The sequence below is a fragment of the Daktulosphaira vitifoliae genome, unplaced genomic scaffold, assembly GCF_025091365.1.
Source record: "Daktulosphaira vitifoliae isolate Bord-2020 unplaced genomic scaffold, ASM2509136v1 Scaffold_5, whole genome shotgun sequence".
Lineage (NCBI taxonomy): Eukaryota > Metazoa > Arthropoda > Insecta > Hemiptera > Phylloxeridae > Daktulosphaira > Daktulosphaira vitifoliae.
In genome coordinates, this window is record NW_026099576.1 from 6,502,600 (window position 1) to 6,515,460 (window position 12,861).

The window sequence follows — 12,861 nt, forward strand, 5'->3', positions numbered from 1 at the left end:
ATAGATCAATACATTTTTCGATAGTTGTTGGAAACTAATTTCACAAATTCAAATCGGTTAATTTCATTTTTATTAAATTTTAATCTCCTCTTTTGTTTTTTTTTTTTAACGGATTTCAATTTTATTCCGTACGCTTTTTAAGACAGCATTATAGAACTATATATTTTAATGTAATTATATGATTGACACATTTTCTACTAAATTTTTTAAAAATATATCAATAAAAGGATGCGCCTTATAAAATTGTTCATTAAAATGTGAATGGAACGATTCACAATTATCAATGCACCGCGCTCGAATAACAATAAAAAATTTGATTATATGAATAGTAGATGGTTATTATAGGGTTATTTTGGAAAATATTTTAACCAGTGGTTCTCAAGCTTCTATTTATAAACAGATATAAATTATCGGTTTGGCGGAAACGATGGACGCTCCTTTTGTATATATATATTTTCTTCTTACCACTGTAATATTTTAACTTTAATTGGAAGCAAAACATATCACTGCGTTTAAAATAAAATTCGTATTTTATACTCACAATATTAAAAGACAAGATTTCAAAAAGCAGTATTTATCTATACAATAATATAAGATATTATATTAATTTTCCTCATAAAATTTAAAAAAAAATGGTGAAATCTGATTGGGGGTGCTAATGTCATCTCAGGATATGTTAACTAGCCAAAGTACTATTTGAGTCTACGCATAAAGTATCAAAAATTCGTACAAAAATCTAACATTTTTTATCACTACTTCTACAAATTTTCTCTTACATAGTTTACATTAAAAACTTCCAACACATATATGTGAAAATTCGGACATCTTTTTTAAGAATTCATATAATTATTATGACAATTTTTTACAACTAAAATGAAATTAATTATGGTACAGTAGAATAGGGTAACATTGATTATATTATTATTCTTTTTAATTTGCCCATATAAACAAAAGGTTTTGTTTCAAAAACTATTTCAAAATTACTTATTTTAGAGCGAATGCTAATAAAATTAACTGTTATGTTATGATATTAACTTTCATCATATGTTTAATTACTTTAGTCTGCGTAATAATTATTATACTTAAATTTAAAATATATAACTTTTGTATTTTATGGTTTAAATTATAATTCAAATTGAGACAAAATTTTGTGATTTAGTTAGCCCGATTTCGATATTATTTTATTTATATAAAATATTGTCATTAAATAATTTTTTTACTATATAAATAATTCTAAAACTGAGATGATTATTGTCTTTTTCAAAAACTATGTATTATTGATGTCTTGATATATATTGAGAATCATTATTTAGTCCACCGCCGTCTTTTTATTCAACATACAAACTATCATACTCACAACTTGTATGATATTTTTAGACGTTAAATTTAATTTCCTCTTATTTATAAAATATATTCATATAATAATAAGTACAAACATAGACGTGACTTACACAAAAGTTTTGGAATGCAAAGTTTTTTCGTACTCTAAAAAATATTTTGATATAATAATTCAATTTTTTTTTATTTTTTGAGTTACTTAAGCCCTCTTAAGATTGTGCCTATGAATATACATCATTTTTTAAGCTTTTGAACGAGCCAATACTTTTTAGTCGAAAGGAATAATAATATATTTTGGCAAGGATTAAAATAAATTGAAAAGTAAAATTTGAATGTTTTATAATTAAAATGAATATTAATGATATATAAATAAAATATTTACCACAATCTTACTTTAAAAACGGTTTATTTATTTGTTATTAGTTATTAATTATTGTTATTAATAATGAATAAATAATAAACATAGATCTGTTATGGAGGTATTCTTAATTAACTATTATATAAAAAAATAGAAATTGATAGAAAGGCTTGATAATAAGTTTTAGTACCTCTAGAATTCGAGAAAATTTATACATTTTATAATATAAAATTTTAGGAAGAGGAAAATTAGAATATCACTCCAAAAATATTGTTATAATTGCACCAAGATTAAAACTTTTTGAAAGTGTCATAGATTTTGGATTATAGAAAATGGTAAATAGCTCATAATATGCTTTTTGGTATAAATCATGTATAATTTTATTGATTTCATATTTATATACATACTCTAATAAGAAAAATAAGTAATATATTAAAAGTTATTAGATTAGTGTTTAAGTGCACAGTTTAATTATCAAGCTACATGGTCAATTTTTTCAAAAGAAAAAAAAATAATAATTTATTTAAATAGCATAAATAGAAAAGGACTTTTATTAACAATTTTTTTTCAGAAATTAATGTAGTTATTATACAAAGAAGTGTTTAATCAGCGATATAAATAAATAAAACAACGTGATATAGTTAATTATTTATTACGTTTTAACCTTTCTCTAGTTCAACAAACTGATAATGAACTTCATAATAAACTATATGTTTTGTAGCGATTTCAATTTTGGTAGAGCTCTTATTCTACTTCTATGATTATAAAAAGTTTACAACTCGTTTTAGGTGAAATAAATAAACGTGTTTTATAATATAAAACGCGATGTCGTTTATTATGAAACAGCTAATGTAACTGAATTTATATAGTAGCAATGTCTATAGCACTTTATCACTGGAAACATAATCGGACCAACTAATATTTTTTCTCTATAGATAAACTAATTCGTATGTCTAAAATATTCACACGCCATCATTATTTTACTTAGACCGAGCTGAGATGGCTGTTAGACACTCATTCAGATTTAATTTAAGAGGTAAAAGGGATCTAAAATAATTTTTTCATATGCCTATTTTAATATTTTCCCATCAAACCTGACTAATAAACTGAATAATGACGAGAATACTTACCTAGTAACTTTTACAGCAGTGTATTTCTTTTTAATTTAATGATATAATTATAAATATAATTTATAGAACTTGTAAAGTTTCAAAAAATCTATAGTTAAAAAAAGTTATTACATATGCAGTGAAAGCAATCGTTATACCAATTAAATCGTTATTATTATAGAGCAAAAAATTGTTTAATATAGTAAACGTTTTGATCTTGACTAAAAATTAACTAAACATGTACCTTTATAAAAAAGTATATTGGCTATCAAGAATTATATTTGACAAATGCTTTTAAATAATATACATATTGGTATTTTTTTTTACATTTTAAAACTAATAATATTATTTAATTTAATATCTAAAAACCTGAAATTTAATTATTTGATTCATTTTCCTACAATATGTCGCTTTAAGTTATCACAAATATTTATCTATAATACAGAATTATACATTTTTTATATTTTTTTTTTCAACAAAAAACTCAACTTCATTATTATTATACGCACTATGCTAGTAAATTCTATATACTATTTCATATTTATGTTATTTTTCAAGCAAAAGCTAAAATGACATTAAAAAACAATAACAATTGCACTATTACATTATTTAATATCCGGAATATCATGATCATAGTGGATGAGTCATTAAAGATTTTCTAATTAGTTAATAGCAGTTAATTAAAATTTCTATTTGTAATTATAATTTTATCTATTAACTGAAACAAACAATTGTAATTTATAATTGGTAATCTTTTGACTTGAAAAAACTCACCATCATTGTCAATTATTATTATGCGTTAAAATATTGTAGTAGTCTAATTTCAATAAGAACAATTATTAAGTGATATATTTTATATAATATTATGTACAAATTTGAATTATGTAGTGTTAAGGTTAATGATGTCGTTTGCACCTAACGAAACAAAATACTGACTGTGTCATTTCAAAGTAATAGTGAATTACATATAATTTTTTCATTATTTAATTAAAAATTAATTTAACATAAATGAATATCGCAAATCTATTTTGATAAAAAAATATAAAGACAAAAAAGCTTCATGACATATGAAATATCCTTGCTATACTAAGATACTATGCTGTTAAAACCGTTCATTTCATTGTTTAAAACTAATAGCATTTATGGATTTATAGTGTTCACTCCTTGTATAAATAAATGATTATTCTTTGATCTCCCTTAAACTTAAAAGACTTGTAACACACTGAAATTGAATGAAATAAAACAATTTTCTTACAAGCAATCCTTTTTTTTATTTAGTCAAACCCAACGGTAAAAAAAAATAAGGTTGCCATTTAAAAAACAAAAGTTTATAAACGTTTAAGGCTTAACAAGTAATGGTAAAAATTTAATTTTTTCTCATAAAGTATAATTCATCAAAGAATTATTGTTGCAAAAAAATAATAATAATTAACACTTATATTTTGAAAAATATTACGTGAAGCCTTGATAAGAATTTATCCTGAAGTCATTAGTATCTCACAAATATTGCTTTAAATCTTATTATTAATATTTTATCGTCTTACGTTTGTGTCTACTGAAACTCAATAAATAAAATGCAAGTTATAGTGTATAAAAAGGGAATTCCAAGGTTTTCAATGCATATCAAAATAATGGTAACAATTATTCAATATAATAAAAATGTATGCCTTGTGGCTAAAATTATTTAAAATAAAAACTATATTAAAACATTAATTTAAAACTAAAACTAAAAAATATTAAAAATATTTAAATAAAAATATTACTATAAAATCTTGCGGATACGTATTTCGGAAACTATGTTTATCATTATCAACGCCAAACGCATATGTATGTGCTTAGCGTTGATAATGATATCAAAATTTTAAAGTGGTTTTTGAAGCTTTTTTAGTTGAATATCTTTAGTTTTAAATTAACATTTTTAATATAGTTTTAATTTTTAATTATTCTATGTATTTCAGTAAAAATTTAATGTGATATTTTCCAAACAAAGGGCTTTTTAAGTATTTATATTTGAATTATGTCATGATAACTTTTAAAAAGATATATTCAAAAATTAAAAAAAGTATTTATAAAATTGTTATAGATACTTCTATAGACATTTTTTGGTCTATAAAAGTTAAGTTGTATCACTAAAATGAAATTTAAGTAAATATGTAAGTTACTTGAAAATATTTATATTATTTAAACGTGTACCTTTAAGTTTAAAATAAAAATATCTCATTTGTTATTAATTAAATTATAAGTTTCTTCTTTTGAACGATTTGGCTGAACCTAAACATTTTATTTTTTACCAAACCGGTTTAATTCATTTGTTTTCTCACTCGATAATTACCAGTATCCATTAGAAAAATGAAATAGCAAAAATATAATTATTTTCATAATCCACGTGTATAAAAAATACCAAGGTCGTGGATATTCCCATGGAAAATTTAATATACTATGATGTTTATAAGCTATAAATGATCCTTATGCTTACCGTATTACTTATTCATGGCATTTTCCTCTTATTATTTTTTATTTTTTAACGATGAAATATACTCAAAAGTGCAAATTATATGTCATTCTAAATATAAGCTACAAGAATTTAATTTTTAATTTATAAGTTATATAATTTTAGAAAATTATATAGCTAAATGAAATAAAATATGATCTGTACAACATGAACAATATAGGCGCTATACAATTAAGGTTTCACTTAAAGTACTTTTATTTTTTATTCATTTAATCAAAAATCTTTAGCAACGTTAAATATAAAACAAAATTATGAGACTAAATTTCAAAAATATGTGAAGAGTTGGTTTTTTTTTGTTACCTATCGGAAAATGGGTCAACTTGAGGTAGTTAAATATTTAACAGATTTTATCACTTTTATTTTTGTGAACAAATATTTTTTATTTTTTTTATTTACTGGTTACCTATAGGTCGTAGACGATATTCTCAAACCTTCTCAAAAAAAGTACAGTTGAATTGTCCAACACTTAAAAGCTTTCTAAATTATTAAGTTTATCTATGTATCAATTAACTATCTATGTATTCAATCCTAATCATTTTCATACTTCATTAAGAAGCATGAATATTAGCCTTAATTAAAGGTGATCGGATATCTATGCATACATTGAAAAAAAAAACTTTTTTTTTATAAACTATCATAATTTGTCTTTATTATTTTTTTTTTTCACTTAATATTAGCCATAAGTGATCTACAATTTCTATTTTTTATTTGTTTTGATTGTGAATTTGATTCTATTTATAAATAATTGAATTATACAATCAATTATTTACTTCATAAGATAAGTGTTTAAGATTATACATACTGCTTATGCATTATTTTAAAAACGATTTAATTGAGCTTAATTAAAAAATAATTCAATTTAAAGTTCAAAGTTCACGTTTTAATGTTAAAGTTCACAGTAAAGAATTTCAAATTAACATAATCTGTATAGCGTTTAAAAATTATAAATGAAGATAATTTCGTTTGGTACCCTTTGTTATAAATTTGTAATATTTTCATAAAATAGCTAACCTTCAACTTTTATAATTCAAAAATAAAATCAGCTGAATATAATTTATACATAGACGCAATCAACTTGACTTCGATTGAGCATTTATATACTGGTACACGAGTAGATCTAAGAATCAGTAGTTCTTTGACTATCGTAGTATAGTTTTGAATTCTTTAATCAGGTGATGATCAATGAATTATTGGATTACTTTTTTATATAAATAAGCATTAATTTATTTAATTAAACTCGACATCCAATCAATAAATTATTGAAATGTTACATTTTTTATCTGTAATACTGTTGTACTTTTTTTTATTGACTACTGATTGTTGTGGTTTTAGAATTCGTCGAGAAGGTAAGTACTTAAAGAATTCAAATTGAACTATAAAAATATTTCAGTAATATTACATATCTTTGTTGGACGACTAATATTTTGTATCTTAAAATAAATGTATTTTGAACATTATTCAATTGTAGGTTGGCTTCCCGTAATATTACAAAATTTAGTAGATAAAAATAAATTTGCCTTGTTAAAAGCATAATAAATTAAAAATAATAATGAACGAATATTATATTATAATATGATATTATATTACCTTTATATTATTTAAAAACAATATTTGAAATTCTCGAGAAATAAATATTGAAATAAGTACTTTATTTTTTACTATACAAATAAACTTGTGTGTTTCAGTTCATTTTCCAGGATACAGTTACTGTGGACCGGGTACACCATCAGAAAGAATAGCTAAAAACGAGACAGGTATTAATGGATTGGATGAAGCATGTCGATACCATGATTTAGTATATGACCGTACAAGAGCTCTTAGGCCAAGAGTAGAAGCAGATATCAAGTTGGAAAATGACGCTTGGGCTCGGGTAGAAGCAGAAGATAGTGAAAAAGGAGAAAAAACAGCGGCATGGATAGTCGCTAATGTAATGAAAATAAAACATAAATTGGGAACTAGATTAATAAAAAAAATAGAATGTCGATGTAAGTATAAATTCTATTAAAATTAAATATTCTCAATATAACAAATTAATTGTCAATTGGTTTTGACCGAGATGTTAGTAGATTTAGTTATAAAATAAGAATTTACTATTTTTAATTCTTACATCAAAAAATATCTTATATTAGTATCTTCATAATATGTACATCGTTAAACATTTATAGAAGATACAAATATTAACGAACAAAACTGAACTCACATGAACATTACTTAATCAAATTATAAGATTGCTATAGATGTTTCAGAAATAATTAATTATTTCTTTTACTTTTAAAAACAATTATTTTTTACTATCACTATTAGCTTTGCTATACCTTCTCGGTTTAATAAAAGTTTCCTTGTACCAAAATTATCTACAAGTTTGTTTTTATACCAATCAGGGTTTTAAGAGATAAATATAATGAGACTTTCTGGTGTCTTCTGCGCAAGTATTACAACCAATGGTAATCTCCACATTTTTCTATCACGTAATATAGATTTTAAATTTATTCAAATGTTTTTAATATCCTTAACAAAAGGATACCCTAAAAATATTTTTGAGATATATGACCTATATTATATATTAGAACAAAAAATAACTTTATTAAAAATAGAAGCATAAATATACGTTGCATTCTTATTGAGGTTTAATTATAGTTAAAAATTATACTAAAAATTTATATTTATACCAGTCGTGGATTTAGGTTAGGACCTTAATGAAGCTGAAAATATGATAAGGTAAAAAAATTATTTTTGCCGATTGAATAATTTGTTTTAAATCGTGTTCCCTTTTTATAATAATTTTTTTTTGGCAGCATCTTCTTAAATTAAAAATTGCAGACTAAAATGAATAAATTTTGCAAGTAGGGAATGTGAAACCCCCTCCATCATCCTTTCTCCTAGATGGTCCTAGTTAGGAAGAGTATTTAAAAGCTGAAACACCCACCGAATTTTACAGATGTCAAACTATGATTATATAAATATTCAAACTTCTAAATAATAGATTATTATACAAAAAAAGATTCATTCTAAAATAATTTAAATTATTAACTAATATTTTTCACTATTCAAAAATTTTTATTTAAACATTTTATTAAGAAACATATATTTTATACATTTAAGTCAATGTTATTATTAATATTTTATTATTTTTTAGTAAAAATTGATGCAGAAATCCTAGATGATCGTGAACCAAACTGGAATACTAATGCTTAATAAGAATACAAAATAAATACGTAGTACTTTAACTTAAAAGAAATCAATCCAGAAAAAATCAATGAAATTAATTCATTAAAGAGTTGTAAATATTATTTAGAATTTTAATATACCATAACGAAAAATATTTTCAATAATTAAAATTTTATTTATGATTTGGTGTCACGCGGATTTAACATAAACCAATTTTATAAAATTATTATTTAGATTAATTTAATGTTTTCATACATTGAGTATTACTAAAATTATATAAAATTGTTAGTAGTTTTTTATAAGCATTCTATGGTATTTTATTTACTATTTTTATATAAAACATAATTGTAATAATAACTGAACTCTTTTTAGATCTTGACTTGATCAATTCAACTGAAATTTACAGTTATATTATTAATAAGATATATATAATAATTTATATTTCTATATACAGGGTGTAAATCTTTCGAACCATAGTAATGTATGGGCGAGTATCCTGGTAAAGTGTAAAATAGGACCTCGTTTTTTTTTTTTTTTTGTTTTCCAAAATTGGAGGAATTTTGGAATAACCCCCCTGAATTTCTCTAAAATTAAAAATAAATCATATCACAATATTTCCCGCAAAATTCTCATATAAATTGAATGGTCACTCGATTTTTTGTAATTTTTGCGCCCTCCCCTGAACTTTGGGTTCAAAGTTGGAAAAAAATTTCACATTAGTGTGACCCATCAATTTGTATTGAAATTTCACCGGGAGTTCTGTGATGTAGTTTATTTTTAGTTTAATCGATTAAATAACAAGAAAGACCGAAAAACCCACAAATAATGTGATATTTTTTTAATTTCATGAATTTATTACGTCTTTTATTATTTATTCAAACCGACTATAATTTTTATCATTGAAACTGTTATAAAATTATAAATTTTTTTCTTTTTAGGTCGGGAAAATAAAACAATTATAATATTGAAATGAATATTTTTAACTTTATTACAATAGGGTAATTAGAAATAATTATTTTAATGTAATCGGCACACTACTCTTTTCCGAAATTAATCAATAATGAGAATATGGTGCATCACTGAGCTTGTTAATGTTTATTTAAATGTTCGAAAAATACTGTTCACTATTGAATAGTCACTTATTAAGTTGCACATAATATTAGATAACCTTGAAAATATAGCTTCTTTTTTTGTGCAATAAAAATGCATAAATATTACATTATTTGTAGGTTTTTTCGGTTTTTCTTGTTATTTAATCGTTTATACTAAAAATAAACTACATCACAGGACTCCCTGTAAAATTACAATACAAATTGATAGGTCACACTAATGTGAATTTTTTTTCCAACTTTGAACCCAAAGTTCAGGGGAGGGCGCAAAAATTACAAAAAATCGAGTGACCATTCAATTTGTATAAGAATTTTGCGGGAAATATTGTGGTATGATTTATTTTTAATTTTAGATAAATTCAGGGGGGTTATTCCAAAATTCCTCCAATTTTGGAAAACAAAAAAAAAAAAAAACGAGGTCCTATTTTACACTTTACCAGGATACTCGCCCATACATTACTATGGTTCGAAAGATTTACACCCTGTATATAAGTAAAATTTTATCATATGATCGTCCATGAAGTAGAAAAAGTGTTAATTTTATATATATATAATATGAAAAAAATTATTCACTAATGTGAATTAAAATTTTTTAATAGTATTAACTGTGATATTACTTAATGTTAACAATAAATTAGCTATGTTTATAATGTTTTCATAATAAATTTATTACCACAGATTGACAAAAAGTTTTAATTTTTGTGAAAAAATATTTTTACAGAATGTATCAAATTAATAGTTACATATTACAGATAGCCGTTATAAATCCAAACTACGAGGTGTGTTCAGAAAATAACGGACATTTTTAAATTTTGCGAGTTTGGAGATTCGAATTATCAAAAAAGATTTTTTATAATATTGATAAACATGTCCCTGAAGTATGATCAAATTTTCAGTTGGATTCATTTTTTCCTTTGTCAGTGGCATCCACTAAGGTTAGACGTGTTTTTATAAGCTTAGCGATTTTCATTTGTTAAAATAATGTCTTAAAGGATTTGTATCAAATTTTGCATAAAAAATAAAATTAAGTGTAACAAGTGTGGTAAATGTTAATGTGAGTCTGTCGTGAGTAAAACAAGGGTTTACTAGTGATATAAGCCTTTCCAACATCAACAACCGAAAAGAACGTTGAAAAAGTGAAAGAAATGGTTATGAGCGATCGCCAAATCACAATAAAAGAAGTCGCTGATGATGTTGGATATCGATTAGCTCATGCCATGAAATTTTTCCTAATGTTTTAGGTAGAAACGCAAAGCAGAAAAATTTGTTCCAAAATTATTGAATTTTGAACAAAAACATCGGAGAATGGAACTTGCTCAGGAGTCATTTCATGAAGTTAACGACGATGCAGAATTACTGAAATGTGTTATAACAGGTGATGGATTATGGATACGACGTCAAAACTACAGCTCAATCATCCCAGTGGAGACATTCTGGATCGCCAGAACAAAAAAAAGCTCGACAAGTGCGAACGAACGTAAAGGTTATGCTCACTATGTTCTTCGATTTTAATGGCAAAGTGCAACATGATTTCTTGCCACGAGGCCAAATAAGGAGTACTACCTACAGTTTCAACGCCGTTTGCGTGAAGCAAACCGAAAAAAACGCCCACATTTGTATCAAAAAAATTCATGGATTTGGCTCCACGATAATGCACCTGCTTACACTTCATTGCTTGTTCATGAATTTTTGCCACAAACTATACTATAACGATATCCCAGCCTGCATTTTCACCAGACATGGCTCCGTGTGACTTTCTTCTATGTCCAAAAATTAAAAGAACCTTTATAGGGCCGTTGATTTACAAGCATAGATGACATTAAAAGTGCATCGCTAAATGAGCTGAAGGCTATCCCAAAGATCGAGTTTGAGAAATGTTTTGAGAATTGGAAGAAACGTTGGCACAAGTTCATATCTTTTGGCGACTGTTTTGAAGGCGATAATATTAATGTAGACGAATAAATAAATATTTTTTTCAAAAAACGAAAATTCTCGTTATTTTTTTAACACACCTCTATATAGGTTGAATCAACTATAGTATACTCTTTACATAAAAGTGAACTGCTTGATAAATAAATATATTAATCATAACTAATCAAAATTAGAATATTGGATTGTGAACTTAAATAATATACTGAAGAATTTAAAATATTTGAAGTATCGTATTCAGTAATTTTTGATAATACGATTCATTTGATATAGTTTTATAATATTGCTAACAAATTCACGGCACAAACAATTTAACCAATAACCTCAAGATAAAAAATTATATATTTTTCAAATGACTGCAGAAATATTACACGACAACAATTATGACGTTTAATTGTTTAGAAAAAATTATTTCAAGATCTTATTACTAAAAATATTTTAACTTTTCTTTAAATATGTTTTAACATTTAATAAATGTAGTTTTGGGCATGTATTAAATACAACTATAATAAAAAATTTTAACTATTTCGGTTGAATTCCAAAAATATTTTGATAACAATTAAAAATTAATCACTTATTAAATTTCGAAAATTATCGATTTTTAATTTTGTAATTTTTTTAGAGATTTCCACCATTAATGGGAAACGAGGGAATTTTTTTTAATTTTTTAGAGTAATTTCTTCAACTAGATACGATTTGTGATCTTTTTACGTATCGTTGAAGGAAATCGGTTCGGTGGGAGCTTAGAAAAAGTGGTAATAGACACAAAAAAATAATATATATTATTTTCAATATTTATTACTATGTTTGGCATGAGTTTTATACAAACAATTACTTAGAACAATTCAATTTACATGAAATATTTAAATATAACTAATATAATTAGTTAATGAACTCTTGTAACATTAGCATTGATTATAAGACATGATTTAAGAATTTAACAAAATTTATTTCGATTTTATTATCTTATTTTTTTTATAATCGTTTTATTTATATAATATCCGTTGAGTTATACCAATTTCTACTAGTCTTCGCATTCAATATTGTGGTATATTTTGCAGATGACCTTTTTTTGTGGCTTTTGTTTGCCATAATTCTTTTGTAAATTTCGGTAACTTAGCGGTTTAACATTTGAAATAATTTTTCTAATGTGAATGTTTTTGATGAAGGATGATGAGGACCAATATAGTAAGAATTTCACTGCTATAATGATATTTAAGGATTCATCTCATTGTCTTACTATATTACATCTTATAATTTTAATATATCTGATAATTATCTTTTTTCGGATTAAGGCCAGTAAATTTTTTTTTTATGAAACTAAAATAATATAAAATT

The 12,861-nt window shown here is 24.2% G+C and overlaps 1 protein-coding gene across 2 annotated transcripts; it reads left to right on the forward strand.

The window, feature by feature from the left end:
* Window positions 1-6,431: 6,431 nt before the first annotated feature.
* On the forward strand, window positions 6,432-11,567 carry LOC126907298 (uncharacterized). 2 transcript variants are annotated; one of them, XR_007704449.1, is made up of 4 exons: window positions 6,432-6,663; window positions 7,003-7,302; window positions 8,454-10,529; window positions 10,836-11,566. XR_007704449.1 is itself a non-coding variant. In XM_050688467.1 (3 exons), exons 1-3 carry the CDS (start codon window positions 6,582-6,584, stop codon window positions 8,510-8,512), a joined length of 441 nt encoding a protein of 146 aa, XP_050544424.1. In that variant the 5' UTR covers window positions 6,432-6,581; the 3' UTR covers window positions 8,513-11,567. The 2 variants fall into 2 exon arrangements, 1 of the variants encoding a protein (XP_050544424.1); XM_050688467.1 differs by having other exon boundaries at window positions 8,454-11,567.
* Window positions 11,568-12,861: the final 1,294 nt, after the last annotated feature.

Excerpts from the sequence above, each read along its gene's own strand:
- LOC126907298 (XM_050688467.1), top strand. The coding sequence starts at position 6,582 with ATGTTACATTTTTTATCTGTAATACTGTTGTACTTTTTTTTATTGACT. Across the intron at positions 6,664-7,002 it reads TTTTAGAATTCGTCGAGAAG|TTCATTTTCCAGGATACAGT; the intron begins GTAAGTACTTAA and ends TGTGTGTTTCAG. Across the intron at positions 7,303-8,453 it reads AAAAAAAATAGAATGTCGAT|TAAAAATTGATGCAGAAATC; the intron begins GTAAGTATAAAT and ends ATTATTTTTTAG.